This window comes from Henckelia pumila, chromosome 4, assembly GCF_033568475.1.
Source record: "Henckelia pumila isolate YLH828 chromosome 4, ASM3356847v2, whole genome shotgun sequence".
Classification (NCBI taxonomy): Eukaryota; Viridiplantae; Streptophyta; class Magnoliopsida; order Lamiales; family Gesneriaceae; genus Henckelia; species Henckelia pumila.
In genome coordinates, this window is record NC_133123.1 from 14,519,434 (window position 1) to 14,538,344 (window position 18,911).

Sequence of the window (18,911 nt, forward strand, 5' to 3'; positions counted from 1 at the left end):
TTGCATTGTGGGTATGGATACGTTGACATTTTACCGAGCCACCATTGACTGTTTCCATGGAATAGTTTGTCTCCGTCCTAAACATGGACCGAAATGGAATTTCTATGGTAAGGCCTTCAAGTGCTAAGATGTCCTTAGTTTCAGCTTTGGAAATGTCACGATTGTTATCCCAAAGAAATGAAGGGTATATTGTATATGCCATCGATACAAACAAATCAGAGTCAACCTTATCCAAGTGAATAAATTTTCAGATGTTTTTCCAGATGAAATACCAGGATTTCCTCTACCAAGGGAAGTTTAATTCTCGATATATTAACTCATGGTACAACTCCAGTTTCTAAAGCACCGTACCGGATGCCACCGTGGAGTTAAAAGAGCTAAAGGAACAATTACAAAAATTATTGGATAAGGGTTATACATTAGACCAAGTGTATCACCATGGATAAGTTTCTCAACTGATCCAACTATACTCAACAGTACCAATTTTGCTCCAACAACAGAGAACTTTTCCAACATTCATATTTTTGTGTCTAACGCATATATCATTGTTGGAGGCTATAAATAAAACATTTAGAAGGTCCAAAAAATATTTTGATGGGGATTAAAAGCATGGACAAATTATTGAAGAAAAACAAGTTAGAACGAGAGCAAACCCAATGTGTGAAGAACAAATAGAGTCTTGAGCGTTCACAGTCAACCTCTTCACACCAAACACAATTTATAGAATACTCTTTCATGTTCAATATCTCTGTATATCGGTTGAAAAAGAGCTCACTAAAACACATATGAGATGTACTTTGAAAGATTGGTTGAGTGATAGTCTTAGCATAAATACGTTAAAAAATGTGTAACCTTTAATTTTGTAATCCAATTGTGGTGTACTCCCAAATTGGAGTGAGACAGACTATGAGTTCCGATTTAAATAGTGGGTGAGTCCTAAGATTGGAGTGAGATAGTTACAAGAAGTTGTAGTACTCAAAGTCGTCTAATAAAATCCTTCCGAAAACAAAGAAGACTTAAGATAAATAGAAAGAAAGATGCAGATGAGGACATAGGAGTTTCCATTAAAAAAAAAATTTAATAGGAGTATATATATATATTCGACCTTGTAGTTGAATTATGTCTAAATTAATTTATTATAATAGTTAAGTTATCAATTTTGTCATTTTATCAATAGTACTTGTAAAATATTATATACTCTTATAAATGTAGGAAAAATTTTATTTTTTTCATATATGTCTGACTCTGTGATTTAACTTTACTATATTATCAAATTTAAGTTTTATTGTATATTTTCAATTTTTTTAATTTAGGTTTATTTCATTGGGAATGCCCGTGTCAATACCACGTTGACGCCAAATCAGCGTCATTGACTCATCGATGTCAAAGCAGTCTGAGGTCGAAAAAAATATTAGAATTGCGAAAAAAAAATAGCGGGCTGAAACTGAAATTTAATATAATATAGATCGTCAAAGTTTAAAAAATGTAAACATTCTGGACTAGAAGTGCAATCTGTTTCACACACATATATATATATGTATATTTTAATCCTGACAAATTATTTATTTTAATTCCCTCATTCTTTAACAACCACGAATAATTAATTTATATTTTAGTGTAGTATATATAATATTGATGTTAATGGCATGGTCAAAATGGCTGTTATTCCGGGCTTCCATTAGTTGTGTGTGATATCTCCACTTTTCCCGTACTATACATAGCCAAATAGAAGCCACTTCATTAATTAGTAATAATGACTGCAATTAAACTTTGCTAGAAGTACTACAGATCATCTAGAGCAATAAATATAATTTTATTCGATTGAGGAGTAAAATATGACAACTGAGGCACCCATTGCGCCACTGGTGAAACAAGCTAAAAATGACAACTTGAAAAAGAACAGAATCCAGGTCTCCAACACCAAGAAACCATTGTTTTTCTACGTCAATCTTGCCAAGGTAAACAAAACTTAAGCGTCGCATGCCTCGAACATGCATTTTGTTAGGTTTTTTATTTATTTTTTTGGCGGCATAGGGGTTTTGTTTTAACGTTATATATATATATATATATATATAAAGTATGATCTCCTGTACACCAGTGTGCAGAGATTTTGTGTACATTGCGTGATATTCGCGCGAACATCTGAGATGTTTCCGCGAACATCTGAAAATAAAAATCAAATGTTCGCAGATGTTTGCGCGAACATCATGCGGGGAGACGAGCAACATATATATGATATTGTCCGGGCTATAATTTTGTCATATAAATAAAGAAGTGACATTACAATTAGCTAAGGATCATTGATCTATTATAAATGTTATCTTTTAATCGTGGTTAAAGTTTTAAATATTATACATATATTTATGAAGATTTGGTATATTTTTCTTATAAATATTCAATCAAATGTTCTTGTTTTGTTTTTGTTTTTCTTATGCAGAGGTACTTGCAACAGAATAATGAGATCGAGCTTTCGGCTTTGGGCATGGGTAACACAATACATAATCTCACCTTTTTTTCCTTTTCTTCTTCCCTCTTATTTTTTTTCCCTCAACTAATCATATTAAATTTTGAAAAAGATAATTATACCACGAGTCTTTTGCAAAAATAGACCTGCACAATAATTGTTTTTTAAAAAATAGATCATTCAACTATTACGCTTGTAATGCATGCAACAAGCACGTTGACTCACGCGCGTGTTTTTTTGGTTTCAATGTTTGTTTTTTTAAATAAAAAAAATTATATGTATATTCTGGCAAAGCATCCCCGAGTTTTTTAAGTAATTTTAAAAATTCAAACTGATTTGAATATATGATTTGCATATAATTTTCCTTTTTCTTCCATTGCCTACCAAAATTTGGATTTTAATATAAAGTTGTATTTATTTTGCGAAATAGTAATATTTTGCTCTGAATTAATATGACGTTTACTGCAGCCATCACAACAGTAGTCACCATAGCTGAGATTCTGAAGAACAATGGATTTGCTAAGGAGAAAAGTAAGCATGCAACAATTGAATGCTTTTAATATAATTCAAACAATATTGACTTTGCTAAATTCTCGAAATGAATAAATCAAATTAAAAACAATGCAAAATTATACAAATTCCAAATGATAAATTAATCATTAATAAATGTTATAGGTATTTTGACATCAACCGTGGGTATGAAAGACGAAGCCAAAGGCCGCGTTGTTCACAAAGCCAGGGTACATTTCCTTTTTTGCCATTTCATTTCCGGCCTCTGGAATTTTATTACTTTATAAAATCATCATCGTTTTTGGTTCTGAAAATATGCTGGTGGAGTATACATATGATATATGGATGAAAAATATACATATGATATATGGATGAAAAATCTGTATGATGTCGATCGTCAATTTGCTAATTCTTGTGCTTTTCAGTTATTTTTAACATATTCTTTCTCCTTTATCATCAACAGCCTTTAACTTTTGTTTTTTACAATTTCTAGTGGTATGGAAGCCAATAATCATTTTTTTAAATGGAAAAAATATTATTTATTTATTTATTTATTTCTATATGTATAAAATAAGGGGCAAAATCTATTAATATTTTATCTATTTTTATAATAATAATAAGATCTCGAATATCACGTTGTTTTCTTGTAAAATTTATTTTTCATGAATATTACATCAAATGATTTCTTTGTGCATTCAACTAATATGGATTTATGAAACCGGGGCTTGCACCAATGGTTTCACCTTGTATTCCCATGAATTGGCTCGGGTTTGAGTCCTCCCACCCTTTTTTTTTTTTTTTTTTTTTAAAAAACTAACATGGATTTACATTTTTTTTTTCATAATTTCATTTTGATGTTGTTTAGATTGAAATTGTGCTGGAGAAATCTGAAAATTTCGAGTCGCTAATGAGTGCAAGCCCCACGCCGCAGCAGCATCAAAGTTCAAACGGGAAAATTACTGAAAATAAACAATAGAATCGATCGATATACAGAAGAACACTTATGGTTACCTCCTTCCTATGCGATCTAATGTTCGTTGTCATTCTCATTTTGATAGATTCATGATTTGTATCAAGTTGTGTTAAAGCAATTTTGCGCTCAAGTTGTAGCGAATACATCATTGTTACACACATTAGGTATTTTGCAACATAGTCAATGTATGTATGTGAACGATAATACAAGTGCATTATATCGATTTTTTTTTTCATTATATAATAACATTCAACTCGACTCACACAACTAATGCATGTTTACGTATATTCCAATATTCGAGTAATGATAATATGGAAGACTTGATATCTAATCCATGAAACTAATGCTACTTGAAAATTATGGAAGTAGTTGCACTGAAAAGATATTGAGAAGTCCTTGTGTTAAATAATCAAAATTCAATACCTCAATACCTCAATCCACAAGGCATCATTAGGTGCAAAATGCTTTAAATTATCAGATTAATTGTATATATTATCTTTGTGATATTATGAGATTGTTGAAATATCTCTAAAAAAAATATATGTTAATATTCATGTTTTTAAATTTTGAATACGCACATCCTTGTGTGTTTCAAAACTTTAGTGCACAAACACGGGTTAATGGTCACAAAGAGTTTTTCAATACCCTCAAAATTTTGGAGAAATAATAAATGTAAATTAACCATTAACAAACAAATTAATTTAATTTATACTATTAACACATACAAAATTAATGATTTATAACATTAAAAAAACATATCTAGTCATTTGCAAGAATATAGCTATACAATTTTTTTTAAATATAGATATCGTGATCGAAATATACGGGACATCAAACATGGTGTATACCAAGTGTTTTTTTGGTTTAAAACGATCTATATGTTTTTTTTTTGTTTTTTTGTTTTATTTTTATTTTGTAAACAATGTCTTCAAATATAAAATGAAAAGAGGATTCTTTAAAGTTTTAGCTGTGCATCTATAGAACCGTCGTAAGGGGTTGAAAGCCAACAAAAACCCGCCATGCCCCGTCGCTTCTCGTCCAAAGACAAACCATGCGTTCCCGGCTAGGAGGCTTTCTTGCACATACTGCCAGAAAATCGTCGAATCATTCTCATTTCTCTTCAACGTTCCAGTTCTCGCTGAACCCAGATGTCATAAGACTCCTATATGCCGGCAATCGTACTTGCTTTTGTAATTTTGTGGAAAATATTCGTTGGTTTAAGCTGCAGAAGTTCAGTAGTTACCCTGTTATATTTCGTAATGGGTTTTGTGGCTATGCCGCCGAGCAGTTTTCCGATGATGAGTACGAATGTGATTATGAAAGTCACCCGGTAAATTCCCTTTTTACTCTTCTGTTAAATAAATGGGCTGAATGTGTTTGATTTTTTTTTTTGGGCGGTGTGTGATTCTTGCATTTGGGTTCTGATTGTCTTTTAGTTCGTCAAGAAATGGTCGTTCCTTTGTCAAAGAAGAAATTTTTGGTGAGAGTTCTAGGAACCAAGCTCTTTTAAAAATTATTTTGCAGATGAAACCTAGGCTGGTTGATTGGCTTTTTGTTTTGGTTTTTTTCCTCATTTCTTTTGTTAGTAAAAAAATGACCCCGGAAGCAATTTATAGGTTTCTGCCATGAAGTTAGGCATCATCATCCGTGTTGCACAACATCAGTCCTCAACAACAATCAATTTTCATGGAAGCTGAGCACGCTGTTACATAAAATGTAACTCACCCTTGCGTACCAGTAAAATTGAAAATTGATTATTGTCGAGGATCTCTATTCAAAGTTGACTAAGTGTAAACATGATTCATGAAAGTGTTTGAATGTAGGCGTCGTCATCGGTGGTGAACATTGATGAGTGGAAATGGAAGCTAAGCATGCTGTTACGTAATGATGAGGATCAAGAAATTGTATCTAGAGATAAAAGAGACAGGAGAGACTTTGAACAAATAGCCAGACTTGCTAAACACATGGGCCTTTACTGGTACGCAAGGGTGAGTTACATTAGTCTCGGAGTGTTGGGAGGAGACCATTCTGACTTATTGTGAATTGACCTCTCCAGTGAACTCTATGGTAAAGTGGTAGTCGCAAGCAAAGTTCCTCTTCCTAACTACAGACCAGATTTGGATGATAAGCGCCCTCAAAGGGAGGTAAGACAAGATTTTCAGTAAATATTTGATAAATACTATTTGATGTTTTATGTCATGCTATGTTGTCCCTTATACTATCCTGAATATCCATGTCTCTTAGATGTGGTACTTAACACAATAAAAAATGATGTTTGTGTCCTTGAAGTTGCACTCAATTCTGACATAGCTTTCACAAAACTGAAACACTAAGCCATTATACCACAGCCTACTAACTTAAATTCACATTCTAGTCATATGACTATTGTATTTGTAGTACTTATTATTTGCTGTTTGTAAATATCACCAATATATTTTGATCATCATTGTCCTATCCTAGTATTAGCTTTATGGTTTATGCGTGCTGTGGATGTCTTCGCAATAAATGTTATTATTTGATCAAATGCCTTAAACCTATATGGTCACGGACTCACAGCCATGTTCCATACTTCATCCCATACCTTAAATTTATTTTTGAGACCGAGCTGCAGTTTCATCACAAATTCTGTTACCAGCTTTCTAGTTTTTGGAGTATCTTATCCATGTTCTCCGTTAATATTTTTCTATGATCGAATGCTGAACCCCATACCTTAGATCTATGTTTGAAACTGAGCTGCACTCTCAGGACAAATTCTGTTATCAGCTTTCTAGTTTTTGGAGCGTCTTTTCTGTGTGATCTCTGTCAATATTTTTACTTTCCTACTAGTGTGATCAGCACCATCGAAAATGTTTTGATGCCGATTTCCTGGTTTTCAGTATGGATTCTCTTAATTTTATTTCAGGTTGTGATCCCATTGAGCTTGCAAAGGAGGGTTGAGGGTTTGCTCCAGGAACATCTTGACAGGACATTGCTGAACTCTGAAAAAGCAGATTCCACTCTGAGTGAATTGAATACCAAAATTCATGTTGAAAATGCAAATACTGATGAAAATTCAGATTCATTCCTCGATGCTTCTGTTATGGAGAAAGTTCTCCAGAGGCAGAGCTTGCGCATGCGTAATATGCAGAGAACTTGGCAGGTATCATGTTTTTTCCTTTTCAAAACAAGTTTTTCTGCATGTGTGCATGTACAGGCAGCAAATAATGACTTCTTTTGTACTTTTGTGGACAAAGTAGTTCGTCTGAGCTACATGTACTTAGGTCCGTCTCATGGATCCTTTGTGCGATGAATTTGATTTCCTCTGTTACCCTTTTGTTTCTCAATAATCATATGAAAAATTTTCTTCCAGTTGGAGAACTTGAATATGTTTTGCATTGTTGTTGCCCATTTCAAGTGTTCTGTCCCCTGCTGTTGCTACTTACTTGTGTTGTGTTTCATAGTCGTCTACTCATTTCCTTTTCCAAGTAAATTTGTAACCTAATGAGAAAATTTTATTTGAAAATCTGTTTTTCTAATTAGTGTATATGATATATTGAATAATGGTTGTGAGAGTGGTAAACTTCTCCTTCACAAACTTTTTGTTTCTTGAACTGATTTTCTTTATTTATGTGAAGAAAATTATGTAGTTGGTGCTTGTCAAACTGAGTCCACGAAAGTGAATATATCATCTCAATTTTTTGTTGTGGTGCAGCAACAAGAAGATTTTTTTGTAAATTAATCAATAATCAAAATCGAACCTCTAAGTAGGTGAACCTCACGGAGTATTCTCCGAAATTTCTACTCAAATTTGGCATAATACCATCTCATTGTATTAAGTCAGTATCATATAATATTTAAAAACTACTTTCTGTTATTTGATTGTTCCGAAGTACATAGCGAAACTGACATGCAACACCGTGGATTCTTAATTGATTATTTTTGTTATTAAAAATATTACTCTGTGAAATAAATTGTTTAATGAGTTGCTAACATGATAAATCTACTAATCTATTTCAGCAATGCCAATGTAACACTTAATAAATAATGTATGATTATACTCTCAAAAAAATAAAAATAAATAATGTATGATTATATTATGCATATTAAACTAAAACTTGAATAATATAGCTGGATCTGTGCCAACTTACTTCAGAATTAGATTTCATTTGCGAAAGTACAAATGACGAATGATATGATTGCCAATTTTGATACTGGAGAATCAACGAGGTCCTAGATTTATACTTCTAAATGCCATGGTTTTTCATTTATATTTCAACATGAAAGATGATTTACCCTGGTGCAGTAGCTACGGACGCTATAATAATTTATCACTCTTATTTTTGCATCACATTAGCACTCGATAAAATTGTGTTTCTCTCGTAGTACTGATTTTGGAGGTGTTGAATGATCTGCCGATGTATTGTCTTTGTTTGGAATACCAAGAGGTGTAGCGGAGGTCATGGAGAAGATTACGAGGGATTTTTTTTGGGATGGAGCTGACCGGGATTCACATGGTCATTGGGTTGCGTGGCAGAAGGTTTATTTACCAAAGAAAAAAGCGGCCCAATATTTGCTTAAGGAATAGGGCTCCCCTGGGAAAGTGGTGGTGGAGATTCTCACATGAAAAAGACTCGTTGTGGAAGAAAGTTATTGCGAGCAAATATGGGATGCAGGATAACGGATGGGATGCGCGTCTGGCAAGAAACGTCATATTTAAAAGCCCTTGGAAGTTTATCTCTAGAATTTTCCCAGTTTTTCTCCGGTCGATGAGGGCAGTGCTTAAAAGGGGAAACCTTATTAGATTTTGGGATGATAGGTGGTGGGGGACTCTTATTTCAAGGATCTTTGCCCTTCTTTATTCCACCTATCTTCGGTCCATAATGGACCGATTTCCCATTTTCTCAGTTGGAAAACCCCTCCTTTTCGTCGGTTTTTTCTTGGATTTGCGTTTTAGGCAGGATTTAAAGACGTGGAAGGGAATGAGTTGGGGTTTTTGTTAGATTCTTTAGAGAGGGTCAGATTGGTCGTAGGGGTTTCGGATATTAGGAAATGGGTTGGGAATTCTTCGATGCTCTTCTTGGTCAAATATTTCTACGAATCCTTCTTTCCAGATAGGGATTTTCCTTATTTTCCCTTTCTTCATGTCTGCCTATCCCATCGAAGGTACAAATTTTCTCGTGGATTGCCTTGCAGTGCAAGGTAAGCTATCAACCTTTTGAGGCATTGCAAAAGTGTTGGCCTACTTGTTCTCTTTACCCAAGTTGGTGAGTGCTATATCGGCAAGAGGTGGAGACCCAAGACCATATTTCTATCCACTGTCCCTTTACGAGAAGTCTTTGGTTTAGAGCTTTGGATGAGCTGGGTCTGGTTTGGGTAGCTCCAAGGTTAACGAGGTACTTATTTGCTGCTGATTTAGGGCGTGACCTTGGTAGGAGGGGGAGATTGTTTTGGACAGTGTTCTAAAAATCGGTCTATAGCCGGCCGACCGCTCCGAAAAGGTGCTAGTTGGGCAGCCTAGGCGTCCTTGGCGCCTAGGTGGGCTCTAGGCGGCCTTAGGCAGCTAAAGGCGGAAAGGAATTTTTGTTTGGGCTTTTAAATTATAAGCCCAATAAAAATACTAATGAAAATTTTTTATTCACTCAACGCCGTTTCTAAAGAGAAGACAAGAAAACTATGGAGAATAATAAGTAAAGAAAGTTATGGAAAAGAATAAGTAGATTAAATTTGTGGTATTTTATTAGTTATGTAATTTTGAACTCATTTTAAATTTGATGTTATTGTGTTGGAGTTATAATATGTGATTTATTATGTTATAACGTGAAATCCGCCTAGTGACGCTTAGTCCCCGCCTAGGTGCTAGGCGCTGGTTTGGCGCCCGACTAACACCTAACGAATTTTAGAACCTTGGTTTTGGACGGTGGTGGTTCGTTGTATTTGCTGGTCTATTTTGGCTGGTGATGAATAGGAGAAATTTTTATGATATAGCGGATTCGGGTGAAGTTTGTTGGGAAAAGATCAAGTGGGTTTCTACATGGATTAGGAAACGTAAAGAGTGTGCTACATTTTAGGTTTTAGATTTAGGTGGAGATTGAAGCTTAAAATATTGTTGATATGTCTTGAGATTTAGGGGCTCCGTTTGCGGATATCGTATCCACTTTTTGTAATTATTACATGTTTTAAATATACATATATATATAAAGGCTAATAACCATGAAAGAGACGATAAACAAGGTATAATTATTTTATTCAACTCTTCAAAGATTGATATTATTCAGCCTGATGTTTCAGAATATATAAAGACTTCTACAACTAAAAGATAAGATATCAATCTAATTTAAAATTAAAATAAAGAGATAAACCAAGCTACTTATCCTAACAATCTTATCAACACTCCCCCTCAAGCTGTGATGTACAGATTATACATTCCCAGCTTGTCAACCATTTTTTCGAACATGGGCTTGAATAAGCCTTTTGTTAGGACATCAGCTGTTTGTTCCAATGCTGGGACATACGTTATGCTAATTGATCCTTCATCAATCTTCTCTTTAATAAAATGCCGATCAACCTCAACGTGTTTAGTACGATCATGATGTACCGGATTGTAACAAATATTTATTGCTGCCCTGTTATCACAGAACATTTTCAGTGGCATCCTTGTTTTCATTTTCAGCTCTTCAAGCAACATTTTTAGCCATAAGGCTTCACATACACCATGGGCTACTGATCTTAATTCAGCTTCGGCACTGCTTCTTGCTACTACTGGTTGTTTCTTACTCTTCCAAGTTACCAAATTTCCCCAGACAAAAGAACAATAGCCTGAGGTTTGGTCTTCTATCACTTACTGATCCGGCCCAATCTGCATCAGTAAACATCTCAATGTTTCTTGCTTTTGTTTTCTTGAAGAAAAGTCCCTTTCCTGGTGTCCCCTTTAGATACCTTAAAATTCGATAAACGGCTGTCATGTGCTCTTCTGACGGGGAATGCATAAACTGGCTTACACAACTTACAGAAAAAGCTATGTCGGGTCTGGTATGAGCAAGATAAATCAGCTTCCCTACTAGTCTTTGATATCTTCCTTTCTCCACCGGAATACCACTCACTTTTTCTCCCAACTTCTGATTTGGGTCCATGGGTGTATCAATCGGTTTACATCCTAGCATTCCAGTCTCATTCAAAAGATCCAACACATACTTTTGTTGCGAAACTGAGATTCCAGATTTGTTTCTTGCCACTTCCATGCCAAGAAAGTACCTCAATTTTCCCAGGTCCTTCATTTCAAACTTAGCTGCAAGCTTTCTTTTCATCCTCTGCATTTCATCTAGATCATCTCCAGTAAGAACAATATCATCCACATAGACAATAAGAATAGTTATTTTTCCATCTCTATGCCTATAAAATAATGTATGATCAGTATGAGCCTGCAGAAAATCAAGTTTTAGGATTGCCTTAGTGAACTTGTCAAACCAGGCTCGTGGGGATTGCTTGAAGCCATATAATGATTTCTTCAACCTGCAAGCCTTACCATTCTTACTTTCCTCATCAAAACCAGGTGGTAGTTCCATGTATACCTCTTCCTCAAGATCTCCATTCAAAAAAGCATTTTTTACGTCCAATTGATACAGTGGCCAATCTAGATTTGTTGCTAAAGATAATAAAACTCGTACCGTATTGATCTTTGCAACTGGCGCAAAGGTTTCTTGATAATCCACACCATAGGTTTGTGTATATCCCTTTGCAACCAACCTTGCCTTGTAACGTTCAACTGAGCCATCAGCCCTATATTTAATTGTGAAGACCCACCTACAGCCAACGGGGATCTTTTCCTTGGGTTTCTGAACAATCTCCCAGGTTTCATTCATTTCCAGTGCCTGCATTTCTTCTAGAACAGCTTGTTTCCATCTGAAATCATTCCAAGCTTCTTGTATTGTACTTGGGACTTTAACGCTTGACAGATTTGAAATCAGTGCCTGAATAGAAGCTGACAAATGTCCATATGCCACATACTTAGCCACTGGATGTTGAGCACAGGACCTGGTTCCCTTCCGTAATGCAATTGGGATGTCAAGGTCCGGAGAGATATTCTGAAGTTCATCTATAGTATTTTTTGACCCAGATTCCGAGTTGGAGACTTGGCTGCCAGGAGTCTTTGGTTCTACTACCTTGTCCGAATGTTTCTTTCGTGAGAAATGCAAAGGAAACGGCTGAACTAATTCTCCCCCTGCCGTTGACTGACCCAGAGTAGGACAAGAAGGCTGCGAAATATAAATTGGGGTTGTTTTGTCACACAGTGGTGAGGCTGGATAAAGATCCCATGTATACTCCCAAGCATTTGGAAGAACTAACTCTGAAATTTTCTCCCCGGTATCAGGGATGAGGGCGGGGGCTGAATTTTCCATCGGAAAGAAAGGTTGTGTTTCGAAGAATGTGACATCCCGAGAAAGAAAATATTTCTTGAGAGTGACAGAATAACAACGATAACCTTTTTGAGTGGAGGAGTATCCCAAAAATATACATTTGTGTGACCTAGGATCCAATTTTTTACGATTTTGCTCATGAATATGTACAAAGGCAGTGCAGCCAAAGACTCTGAGATTTAAGGAGGATGACAATCTATTTTCAGGATATAATTGGTTAGGACAATCAAGAGGGGATTGAAAGTTGAGGACACGGGAGGACATTCTATTTATCAAATAGCATGCTGTTAGAACAGCATCCCCCAAAAACATTTAGGAACATGTGATGTGAACAAAAGAGCACGAGCTACTTCCAATAAATGACGATTTTTTCTTTTCGAAATTTCGTTATGTTGTGGTGTATTAACACAAGAACTTTGATGAATGACACCATTATCGATCAAGAAGTTGTCAAGTATAGAGTTAAAAAATTCAGTTCCATTATCAGTACGCAATATTTGAACAGTTGCATTAAATTGCGTTTTGATCATGGAAAAGAAGGATCGGAAAATTTGTGCGGCCTCGGATTTTTCCTTTAAAAGATACACCCAACAGACACGAGTATGGTCATCAATAAAAGTAATAAACCATCGTCGATTAGAAGTAGTACACACTCGAGAAAGTCTCCAAATATCGCTATGAATTAGAGCAAAAGGTTTAGAAGGCTTATATGAATGGGGAGGTAAAGGAACACGGGTATGCTTTGCTAATTGACAAATTTCACATTGAAATGAATCATTATTTCGAAACAGAGAAGGAAATAAACGTCTTAAATACAAGAAATTCAGATGTCCTAGTCTAGAATGCAAAAGAAATATATGTTGTTTGCGAGAAAGAGAAGAATCCCCCCCAGCTGCCTTAACATGGTGACTCACGATAGATTCATCCTGTAAATAGTAGAGACCAGAGACCGCATTAGCACTGCCAATCCTCTTCCCGAGATCTGGTCCTGAAAGATACAAGTAGATGGTGTAAAATAAGCAAGGCAATTCAAATCCCTAGTGAGTTTGCTGATGGAGAGTAAATTGCATGATAAATTTGGCACATGTAGAACATCCTTAAGAACAATTGAGTTACTGAGAGAAACAGTGCCTACACCTTATACATGAGTATAAGACCCATCGGCAATTTTAACCTTTTGATGATTTTTACAGTGAGTGTATGATGAAAAAAATTTCTTACTTGATGACATATGGTCCGAAGCCCCAGAATCAATGATCCAAGGCGTACCCTTTGTAGTTAGGTCACTGAGGGCTGTGAATTTGGTACCTTTGTCAGTCAAGTTCGAAAATCCAGCTGTTCCAGATAGAAGTTTGCAAAGTTGCTCCATTTGTGCCGTTGAAAAAACTGCATCAGATTTATTTTCATCTACCTCTGAGTTGGCAGAAGCTTGAAAACCCTTTTTTTTCACGATTTTTGAACTTGTTTGGAACCCAATTCGCCGGTTTCCCATGTATTTTCCAGCAAGTTTCAATAGTGTGATACGGTCTCTCACAGCGTTCACACCAAGGTTTGCCATTTTTCATATGGGAGTCGGAGCGACTCTCTGGAGTGCGTGTCACAAGTGCTGTATTTTCTGTAGATGGTAATGTATGAAGCATCACCCTCTTTCTGCTTTCCTCCCTTCGAACCTCCGCAAAACCTCATCGATTGATGGTAATGTCTTCATCCCTAGAATACGGCCACGAACCTCATCCAATGAGCGATCGAGTCCCGCGAGAAAATCATAAACCCGGTCCTTAGCCAGCATCTTGCGATATAGGGCCCCGTCATCTGGATCATTCCATTTACAAACAGTGAACAGATCCATTTCATGCCAAAGTTTCTTCAGGGCACTAAAATATTGGGTGACCGTACCATCCCCTTGTCTCATGTTTCGAATCTGATTTCGCAGTTCAAACACTTGAGAGGAGTCTTCGAGATCAGAATATGCCAAGGTTACAGCATCCCAAATATCTTTAGCAGAGAGGTGGAAGAGATAAGTTTCGCCAATGCTTTCTTCCATCGAATTTATAAGCCACGCCATTACCATTGAATTTTGAACTTCCCAATTTTGATAAGTGGGATCAGTGGCAGAGGGCGGTGAAATTGACCCATCAAGATACCCAAATTTCCCTTTGCCTCGAATCACCAATTGAACAGAACGAGACCATTGAAGGAAGTTTTTGCCGTTGAGTTTGTGATTCGTAATTTGAAGGGATGTGGATTCAAAGGCAACGGTGGGGTTAAGTCCAGAGACCTTCGAGGATTTCTCTGATTCTGGATTCTCCAGCGTCCCAGAAAAAGCCATTTTGACCATCGGTTACAGCCTTTAATTTGTCTCTGATACCATAAAGGCTAATAACCATGAAAGAGACGATAAACAAGGCATAATTATTTTATTCAACTCTTCAAAGATTGATATTATTCAGCCTGATGTTTCAGAATATATAAAGACTTCTACAACTAAAAGATAAGATATCAATCTAATTTAAAATTAAAATAAAGAGATAAACCAAGCTACTTATCCTAACAATCTTATCAACAATATATAATATAATCTCATTTCCTATATAAAAAAAGTGTTTCTCTCGAAGTACCTCGTGATATTTTAACAATCCAGATGCTTTTAGTAGTGTTCTTTTTTAATAATGGATGCTTCTGAGTTTTTATGTCCTGGGACTCGATTAACTGTTCATTTCCAATGTATTTCTTATATTCACAGGAGTCACCTGAAGGCAAGAGGATGCTAGATTTTAGAAGGTCTCTCCCCACCTTCAGGGAGAAGGAAAGGCTCCTTCAAGCTATAGCTCGGAATCAGGTTTTTGTTTCAGTACTTATGCTGTTTTCTGTGTTTTTACTGTCATGTTTCAACTCTGAATCACAGTTGTAAAGAACTGCACCCTGTTTCAGTCATACAAGTGACTGCTAACTTGCAATCAGATTTGGAAATATTTGTTGGTAATCCATCCTATTCAAGAATATCTGCCTGTGGCTCGTGTGGGGAAGGGATAAGGGAGGACAAACATCTGATTCTTCATACTGATTTAATGGACTTCCTCTCTGTTGGAGGTGTTCACACCAAGGATGAGATTCTTCTGGGGCTGAGAGTCCCATTTCCGTTGTTCAGACTAGTCATGCACTGATTTCTTGTTTAATGTATTCCTCAGTTAAGACAGTCCAGATTGTTGTGTTTCAGCGGCCTTCTCCTTGCAGTTTTCCTATTTGCGACTTTGCGTAAAAGATGTGGAAGTATTTACTTATGTTGGCATCACCTTTGGGCTTTGAGAAACTATGTCACGCTTTTTTCATTTTCTTTACTTGTTTAGCTTCTGGTGTTTATTTCTTGTTGCTTTCCGTCTTTGTCATCAGCAGGTTACATGGCCTTGTTAAGTGTTTTACCACAAATACTTTCATAAATGAGAATGTAAATGGAAATGATTTTATGCTCCTTATTTGTTTCTCAGTATTAGATTTAGTTTATTGATTTTGGTGAAAACGTTGGCAAGCCATGTGAAAACTATAAAACTTTATTGTTTAACCTGTCTTCAATTCCCTTGAGAATTAGAATCTGTCATTGGTCATCTACATTTTTATGTGGGTGCAATGGTTGAAACAATATTTGTATAGAGTGTCAAAGTAATTTAGGTTGTGCGATGATGAGAGTGAAAAACATTAGTTATGTATCTAATTTTTTGGTAATTATCACACTTGTTTTGAGAGTGCTGTATTATCAGCATAGTATGAGCATTATATTATACAACTATTTTATTTATTATTATTAACAAGGGTCTGAGTCTGCAAATTTGGTTGGCCTATCACCTCAACAAGGGACTTGCAGTTATCACATTTTTCTCTTTCTCTTCAATGTCGCTAACACTCTTTTTTCAATATCATGCCTTTTTAGTTGGCACCCTATTCTTGGCAGGTGTAAATGAGTCTCTCACAATTCTTAGTAATAAATAGTTATTTTCATTTAGTTTTTGTCATAATTTATATGGTGTCATGAATTAAATGTTTCTGTGTTACGAGACATAAAAACATGTTATCTTCAAAAAACGTGCCTAAGAATTTTGTGTGCTCCAACAATCAGTGCTTTATCCTTAATGACCAACAACTCCTAAAAACTTATGCAGTTATGGTGTCTTAAAATCAGATTTCATCTCAATAGGCATTACAAGATTTTAAGTAGGTTACTCAAACATGTAAATAAACTGTATCTACAAATTTAAAACAAAAAATAGGGAAAGTGGTGTTTGTTGATGGCTGGTTTATTGACCCCATGACCTTACCTTTCAAAATGTTCTTGACAGCGAGAATACACCACTGCTACATGTTTGATCAATACATATTCAGCAACATAAACTAAGTTGAACTTCATTGTACTTGACAGTGAATACACCAGCACTGCATGCTTGACCCCTGCATATTCTAGAAACATAAACTAAGTTAGACTTACTGTAATTTTTCGCACCCGTTTCCTGTTTAACAATTGCTCCTGAAGCTTGCATGTGGCAAAGAGTAGAAATCCATTAACTTTATCTTGCTTGGTGGAAATATTTGTTGCTAAAATAGAGATTTTTAGCAGGTCTTTTATCTATGATCCATATCATGATAATTGTGCATGTCACAGTGGTCAATATATAAAGGAAAAGAACTCAACTAAAATTGATTGAAAGGACCTTTCTAGTTGGAAGGTTGGAATCAGATTTTCCATAGCTGCAATTCCTGATACATCCCTTTACCTACTGCACTTGGTTTACAATTTGCCGTGGTGGAGGATCTGCTGCCGTTCATGTGGTTTCTGTTTTGGGACTGTTTTATCTCATGGTAGATAGGGGCTCAAATACACCCGATCCTTTTTGCAACTCTTTTTTTCCCCTTCAAAAAATTTTCTTCCTTGGAATATTTTTTTTTGTATATGGTGTCTAAAATAATGAGGCTTCATGTTCTTGGATAAAACCTGAAGTTCTTTAATTATATCATTTCCTGTAACTTTCTTAACTGTTGTTTGCTTTGATGCGCGGCTGATTTCTCTTTCAATATTAGGTTACAGTGATTTCTGGTGAGACCGGATGTGGTAAGACCACTCAACTTCCTCAGTACATATTGGAGTCCGAGGTAGAGTCTGGTCGGGGAGCATTCTGTAACATTATTTGCACGCAGCCTCGAAGAATATCAGCCATGACTGTAGCAGAAAGAGTCTCCGCAGAGAGGGGAGAGCCTCTTGGTGAAACAGTGGGCCTGCTTTCTATCTTTTCCTCTCTATTGTTTTTATTACAAGCATAAGCTGTCAATTACTCTGAACCATTAATGTCTGATTTGAAAATTTTTGTCAATTAATTCCAACTCTTCAAAAATTATTTTGTTAGGTTGGTTTTAAAGTACGATTAGAAGGCAAGAAAAGCAAGAACACACATTTGCTTTTTTGCACCAGTGGAATTTTGCTCCGCAGGCTCTTGAGTGATCACAACCTGGGTGACATAACTCATGTTTTTGTGGATGAAATTCATGAGCGAGGCATGAATGAAGGTGATCACATATCTGCGAATAAATTTTGTCTGTCTGTTTGGTTTTTGTTTTGTTTGTTTTGTTTTTTTTAAAATTATTTAGATGTTTTGACAGTTTTTTGATTGTTGACATTTCATTCCTCTTTATCAGACTTTTTGTTGATTGTCTTGAAGGATCTTCTTCCAAGACGTCGGGATTTAAGGTTGATTCTGATGAGTGCCACTCTTAATGCTGATCTGTTTTCTGATTATTTTGGTGGTGCACCTATGATTCATATTCCTGTAAGTTAAAGTTGGTTTAGCTTATGTTGTTATGGTGTCAAAGAGTTAAGGATTTGGCATTCTCGGTTATCATATCTCAGTGAACTCGACTGGACAATGTCTGTATAATAATTTTGGAGTGCATCCTCAACCTATTAACACATTTATGTACATATTGGGTGTTTCTGTGAATTTTTTTTTTTGAATAGCCATTTGATTTCTTTAAATTCTGGGCCGTCTCCTGAAGTTTTCTGATGTTGTTCAACAATTAACCAAATCCCATTATATATATAGTCTTTTTTTGCTTACATGGAGGGTATTTATTTCCCGTTTTATATAGCATCTGAATTCGAGTGTTCTATTGGAATATAGGGCTTCACATATCCTGTAACAGCACACTATCTGGAAGATATTCTGGAGATGACTGGATATAAGTTGAATTCATTCAACCAAATAGATGATTACGGCCAAGAGAAAATGTGGAAAACACAGAGACAACTAGCACCACGAAAAAGAAAAAACCAAATCACCACTCTTGTTGAGGTAGGAAACTTTATTTGATGTGTTCTCTGTGTTGAGATTGCTGATAGTATCCTATTTTAATGTTACTTCCTTTAGTGTGGTCACTCTTGCTTAAAATGTAGAAATCTTGTTTGTTAAAAAATTATGTTTTTCTATTCAGTTAAGTTGATTATTTTTTCTTTCTTGTGTTGAGGTACAATTAAACTTTGATTTAGATGATAATTGCCTTTGTTTGCAAAGGACCATAGTTAACTTTTGTG

At 35.7% G+C, this 18,911-nt stretch overlaps 2 protein-coding genes across 5 annotated transcripts in view; both read left to right on the plus strand.

The window, feature by feature from the left end:
• The first annotated feature begins 1,818 nt into the window (after positions 1-1,818).
• On the plus strand, positions 1,819-4,112 carry LOC140867797 (uncharacterized protein At2g34160-like). The gene is made up of 5 exons (XM_073272854.1): positions 1,819-1,958; positions 2,438-2,486; positions 2,933-2,995; positions 3,140-3,204; positions 3,840-4,112. Exons 1-5 carry the CDS (start codon positions 1,836-1,838, stop codon positions 3,948-3,950), a joined length of 411 nt encoding a protein of 136 aa, XP_073128955.1. The 5' UTR covers positions 1,819-1,835; the 3' UTR covers positions 3,951-4,112.
• Positions 4,113-4,930: 818 nt separating this feature from the next.
• LOC140864364 (DExH-box ATP-dependent RNA helicase DExH3) overlaps positions 4,931-18,911 on the plus strand; it is a 33,697-nt gene continuing 19,716 nt past the window's right edge. For 3 of the 4 annotated variants that reach the window (XR_012144216.1, XR_012144217.1, XM_073268505.1), the window contains exons 1-9: positions 4,931-5,277; positions 5,771-5,925; positions 6,004-6,091; positions 6,850-7,086; positions 15,084-15,179; positions 17,408-17,596; positions 17,731-17,890; positions 18,020-18,150; positions 18,502-18,672. Coding sequence is in view for 2 of the 4 variants with exons in the window: in XM_073268505.1 (XP_073124606.1) it covers positions 4,999-5,277; positions 5,771-5,925; positions 6,004-6,091; positions 6,850-7,086; positions 15,084-15,179; positions 17,408-17,596; positions 17,731-17,890; positions 18,020-18,150; positions 18,502-18,672 (1,506 nt within the window). In the remaining 2 variants the exon portion in view is untranslated. The remainder of the gene's footprint in view (positions 5,278-5,770; positions 5,926-6,003; positions 6,092-6,849; positions 7,087-15,083; positions 15,180-17,407; positions 17,597-17,730; positions 17,891-18,019; positions 18,151-18,501; positions 18,673-18,911) is intronic. The other variant, XM_073268506.1, reaches the window with a different exon arrangement.